The 5,856-nt window shown below is 41.3% G+C and overlaps 1 protein-coding gene across 1 annotated transcript; it reads right to left on the reverse strand.

Moving 5' to 3' along the window:
• Positions 1 to 1,879: 1,879 nt before the first annotated feature.
• On the reverse strand, positions 1,880 to 5,642 carry LOC135637155 (vicilin-like seed storage protein At2g18540). The gene is made up of 2 exons (XM_065149634.1): positions 4,455 to 5,642; positions 1,880 to 4,234 (listed from the first exon to the last, which is right to left on the reverse strand). The coding sequence occupies exons 1-2, from the start codon at positions 4,670 to 4,672 to the stop codon at positions 3,544 to 3,546; spliced, it is 909 nt and encodes a 302-aa protein (XP_065005706.1). The 5' UTR covers positions 4,673 to 5,642; the 3' UTR covers positions 1,880 to 3,543.
• Positions 5,643 to 5,856: the final 214 nt, after the last annotated feature.

Consider the following 5,856-nt stretch of genomic DNA (forward strand, 5'->3'; position numbering starts at 1 on the left):
GAGGGCGGGTCTGTTATGACTCTAGCTTGGAGAGTCCTAATTGAGAGGGACATTCATGTAAAACTGTTAGGACTCTAGCTAGGAGAGTCCTAATTGAGAGGGACATTCTGTTAGGACTCTAGCTATGAGAGTCCTAATTGAGAGGGGCATTCATGTAGGAGGTGTTTTCTTAGAGAAGAATTAGGAGTTGTAAGGGAATAGGAGTCTTGACTAGGAGTCCTATTAGGTGTTGGTTAGAACTAAGAGTCTTAAGTAGGAGTCCTATTAGGAGTTAGGGTTTAAAAGCCGTATAAATAGCCATGTATTCTTTCTATTTTCATAGGCAATAGATGAATCTTTTCTGCAGCCTTTGAGCAGCAACTTGGAGGGAGGAACCCCTATAGAGTTCCAAGGAGGCCGATCCCCTAAAGAGATCAACCCGAAGTTTAGAATCTGCAAGGGTTCTATCTGTCACGCCCCTCAAAATATCCATGATTTTTAAAATTTTCGTCACAGACCAATCCAGGATCCAAACTAACGTTTGAGGACACTGAAAACATTCTATTCATATTCACATCCATAAAACCTGTGCAGTTTATAATCATATATCACATCACTCGATTATTCACATTTATGGCAACCCAAGCCAACTTGACAAACATGAACAACATTTATAAATCCACAAGCTAAATAATTTATACAATCAGAACTCCAACTATTCACCACAAGTTAATATCATTATAAATTAGGCTTAACATTCAGAAATTCCAAATAAGAGAGATTTCCTAATACTTTGACACAGTATATCCATTTCGGTTCATCGACAACATTTCATTACATACAAAACATACTTATACAACAATAGCATAACAACCAACAAGACTTGCCCATAATTCTGAATAGCTATCCACTGCCTCAGCCCAAATCAAACATCTCGAAGAGTGACAAGCTAACCTAAAAGGTTTATATAACAACGGAGTGAGTCAAAAACGGCTCAGCAAGTGACAAAGCATATTCAGAACAAAAGGAACAGTTTGAAGCGAGTAAGGTATCGTAATGCAAAGCAGAATACCAGAATTCTCAAGGATACCATCTCAATAGATACCAAATCATACGTATCATGTCATTCATAACATATTTGATCCATAACGAAAGGAGCATAGAGTAATTGGAACATATCAATGGCAGATAGGACATTTCAGAACATATCAGCTCATAGCAAATGGAGCATAGAGTAATTTGGAGCATATCAATGGCATATAGGACAATTCAGAACATATCAGTTCATAGCAAATGGATCACAGAGTAATCGGAGCATATCAATGGCAGATAGGACATATAAGAACATATCAGTTCATAGCAAATGGATCACAGAGTAATCGGAGCATATCAATGGCAGATAGGACATATAAGAACGTATCAGTTCATAGCAAATGGAGCACAGCGTAATTGGAGCATATCAGAAACAAAGGAAACATATCAAAGCTTATCAATGGCATATAAAATGTTCCGAAGCATATCAACGGCATATGGAACATTTCGAAACAAAATCATCAGGGAATGAAGCCTTTCAGAGCATATCGGTACACATATCGTACAAGAGCTCAAACGTCGTCCTTGACGTTGCAATCATATCAATCTTATCCAGAGTATAAACAGAAACAAACTCACCAAAACTCTAGATGTCATATCAACATATAGAGGGTGTAGTGGGATCTCAGTCAGAATGTGATTCATCCATTTCTGAATGACCACCTGACAAAAGTCTCCCACGTCTGGGAGCTCCATCCACCCACGTCTAGGTGAAGTCAAAGGGGGCCGACAGAGCATCGCAGGCTCTAATCACATACCCACATAGCGGGCAACAAGCGCAAACAGAATATCCCTCATAGCGGGACCCCACATAGCAGGCAAATAGCGCATACCCTTTACCATTTCTGGCAAAGGTCCAGACAATCCCACACACTAGAGTACAAAAGGGCAGTTTTAACAATAAGCAGCATATATCGGAAGCACACGCGGAACAACAAAGTGTACATGTGCCTTTACGAGTCAATCCGAAGTAAGCAATAATCTTTCACAAGTATATTCAGATTTGAAAGGAATTGAAAGCAAGGGCACATATGGAATCCAAGCAATCACATATAACTCAATTCAATAAGAAGATTTGATGAATTCAATGTCCAAAGGAATGAAACTGGAATAGGCACATATCGAAAGCAAATGCGGAACAATAGGATATACATGTGCCAATATGAGTCAATACGATATAGCATAAACGTTACACAACAGTTTTCAAGAATGCAAATAATTTTAAGGACAAGAGCATACAAGAATTCAAAGCAGTAATATAAAGTTCAATTGAATAAGAAGGCTAAAGGATATCAATTTCCAAAGGAATGAAACTAGAATATGAGAAATCGACCAAAGCTCGATTTATGGCAGAATACAGAAGGCACATTGAACAAATGATTCAAACTATCAATCGTGCTCCAATTTACTCAGAAATAATCATTGGATAATACTTTCAGATAAGACAGGCTTCATATGAATTGAACTGTCCAACAGAGAGAGTTACAAATAATTTGGTAAGCAAGTGTCGTAGAACAAAATCTCTGTTGGCAGAATTCATAATGTCATATTCAACAGATAATTGGATAGGTGTTTGGATTCCAAATCTTTCAATCCATATATCAAAGAAAGGTCTACGAGTCTAGTTTCCAATGAAATCAATTTTGAACAAATCAGAGTTTCCAAAAAAGACTTATAGGCAGCTCGGTATCAAAAGGTCAGAATATCAGAAGTTGCACAGATTCGAATCGTTACGTCTAAACAGGAGATATATCAAATACAAGGCTAGAACAATTCAAAGTTCCTCATATTCAAAGCAAATGTAGAGATAAAAATGACAGTGAGGAACGATCAGGATACTTGCAATAGGAAAGATTAGAGCAATTATAGGAGGAACGATCAGGGAACTTGCAATAAGAAATATCAGAGCAATTATAGGAGAAACGATAAGGGAACTTGCAATAAGAAATATCAGAGCAATTATAGGAGAAACGATCAGGGAACTTGCAATAAGAAATATCAGAGCAATTATAGGAGAAACGGTCAGGGAACTTGCCTTTCAAGGATTTCGATCCGAAGATCCAAAGAAGGTGCTAGCCCAAATCCTTCTACTTTTCCTCCGTGTCCTCTCTCTGTTTCGTTTTGTGCTCCCGTTTTCTTCCTTTCTTCGCAACTACACCACGTGACGAACATCGAGGCACAGTCACCTGCTTTCTCTTACTCTCATTCCTTCTTTTTCTTTCCCAAACGCAGCTGCCACAACCGCCGCCGCTACCGCTGCCACAATCGCAGCCCCTTCCACCACACTACCTTCCTTCCTCCCTTCTCTCGCAGACATAACTGCTGCATACGCAGTTGCTGCCGCTGCGACCGCAATCCCGTCCGCAGCCCCTTTTTCCCCCTTTCCTTTCCTTTCTTTCCCAGCTGCAACTGCCGCAGTCGCAGTCGCAGCCATGGCCGCAGCCACCACAACCGCAGCCTCTTCTTCCTCTGCTACTCTATTTCCTCTCCTACTTCTCTTCCAACTGCAGCTGCCACTGCCGCAGCTGCCACCCCTTCTCCTCTTCCTCTCTTCTTCCTCTCCTTCCCTTTCTCTTCTTCTTCCTTTCCTTCTCTTCTTTCCCAGCCACAACTGCAGCTGCCATCACCGCAGCCGCAGCCCCTTCTCCTCTTCCTCTCTTCTTCCTCTCCTTCCCTTTCTCTTCTTCTTCCTTTCCTTTTTCTCTTTCCCTGCCACAGCTGCAGCTGCCATCGCCGCAGCCGCAGCCCCTTCTCCTCTTCCTCTCTTCTTCCTCTCCTTCCCTTTCTCTTCTTCTTCCTTTTCCTTTTCTCTTCCTCTTTCCCTGCCATAGCTGCAGCTGCCACAACCGCAGCCGCAGCTACTTCTTTCCCTTCTCCTCTTCCTTCTCCTTCCTTTCTTCTTCTTCTCTCCCCGCTGCAACTGCTGCAGTCACGACCGCAGCCATGGCCGCAACCTCTCCCTCCTCCCCTGCTCATCTTCCTCTTCTTCTTCTCTTCCAGCTGCAGCTGCCATCGCCGCAGCTGCAGCCCCTTCTTCCCCGGCGTCACACACACCCTCTCCTCTGTTTCCTCTGCAGGAAACAGAGGTATCACACCTCTTTCTCTTCCTCTTCTTCTTCTTCTCCTCTTCCCCTCTTCCCTTTTCCTCCCCAAGGCCACACATCTCCTCGCTGCAGCCTTGCCACAGCTATCTTCTTCTTCTTCTTCTTCTTCTTCTTCTTCTTCTTCCCTTTTCATCCTCAACGCCCCACACATCCTCTCCTCTGTTTCCACCTGCGGGAAACAGAGGTGCTGCAGCCCTGGCTGCTGTAGCTGCCTCTCTTTTCCCTCTTCTTCTCCTTCTCTTCTTCTCCTCTTCCCTTTTCCTCCCCAAAGCCACACACCTCCTCGCTGCAGCCTTGCCGCAGCTATCCTCCTCTCTTCTTCTTCTTCTTCTTCTTCTTCTTCTCTTCTCCCTCTTCTTCCTCTCTTCTTCTCCCCACGCCCCACAGCTCCTCGCTGCAGCCCTCGCTGCAGCCACCTCCTCCTCTTCTTCCTCTTCTTCCTCTCTTGTTGCTCCTCTCTTCTTTTCCCTCTTCTTCTTCTTTTCTTCACTCCTCATGCCCTACCGCTCCTCTCTGTTTCTCGAAGAAACAGAGAGTGCGTGGGAGGCGGTGGGATAAAACCGAAATTTTCAGTTTTTCTTTATTTACTTCTTTTTACAACTTAACAGTTTAGTATTTGAAATTTCTATATTTACATATAGGTCCCCCGATTTATAAATAAATATTTATTAATAATTTTTAAAAGCGAGGGATATTACACTCTCTCCCCCTTAAAAGAAAATTTAGTCCTCTAAATTGATCATAGCTCAATCGATGAAAAGATGAGGATTATGATATCTTTATTTCCTCCTCCTACTCTTAAATAGTTTCATCAATACAATACAATTACATAATTATCCAAGAGTGACCGAAATATTCTCCTCCTTGATCCTCAATAGATGGTAACCCGACCTTCAAACAATCTTTTAAAATACCTGTGCACCCTGCAGTTAATCAAACAAGTGGTCACTTTAGAAAATACTCGTTTTTTGATGGTCACCTAATTCAACTATCTATAATCAATACAAAGCCTCAATGTTCCATCCATCTTTTAAATAACACCGGAGCACCCCATGATGAAATATTAAGCTAAATAAAATCCTCATTTAATAATCCTTGTAGTTGCTTTTCTAATTCCACTTACTCAAATGATATCTTTCTGTAGAGAGGCTTAGATTTTAGGATTGTCCCAAGGACCAAATCAAAAGCAAAATCACATTTGGAGGTAATCCAAACAAGTCATCCTGGGATACATTAGGCAAGGAGATAAATAATGTCTAATACTCTCAAAATAAAAGATCGGCTGATCAAATATGCAAAAAGTGATAATTTGTTATATACCAATCCATACTGGTATGATAGGAAGATAGCCAATCCATACCAAGTATAATATCAAAACTCCAAATCTCTAGGAGAACTAAATCAGCAAAAGTTCAAGTTCTCCAATAAGAATCAGACAAGAGGACCAGATTCAACTTCGTTATCAAAGAATCTCCAATGATCGTATTTACTTATAGCACATAATGTAGTGGTCTAGGTTGAATACCTAAGTGATAAGCAAAATATTACGAATCAAATCGTAGATTGGACCCATGGTCGAACAAATATTTGCATTCTTTCATAAACATGCATAATACCTTTGACCACTAATTCAGAAGTTTCAGAATCATATTCAGTGATAGCATAGACTCTTACATGGGCT

Source organism: Musa acuminata, chromosome BXJ1-3, assembly GCF_036884655.1.
Source record: "Musa acuminata AAA Group cultivar baxijiao chromosome BXJ1-3, Cavendish_Baxijiao_AAA, whole genome shotgun sequence".
Classification (NCBI taxonomy): domain Eukaryota; kingdom Viridiplantae; phylum Streptophyta; class Magnoliopsida; order Zingiberales; family Musaceae; genus Musa; species Musa acuminata.

Bases quoted from the DNA above. Each gene is read 5' to 3' on its own strand.
- LOC135637155 (XM_065149634.1), bottom strand. From the start codon at position 4,672: ATGAGGAGTGAAGAAAAGAAGAAGAAGAGGGAAAAGAAGAGAGGAGCA. The intron at 4,235-4,454 runs GTGTGTGGCTTT...TGCAGCGAGGAG, and splicing joins GGCAAGGCTGCAGCGAGGAG to ATGTGTGGCCTTGGGGAGGA.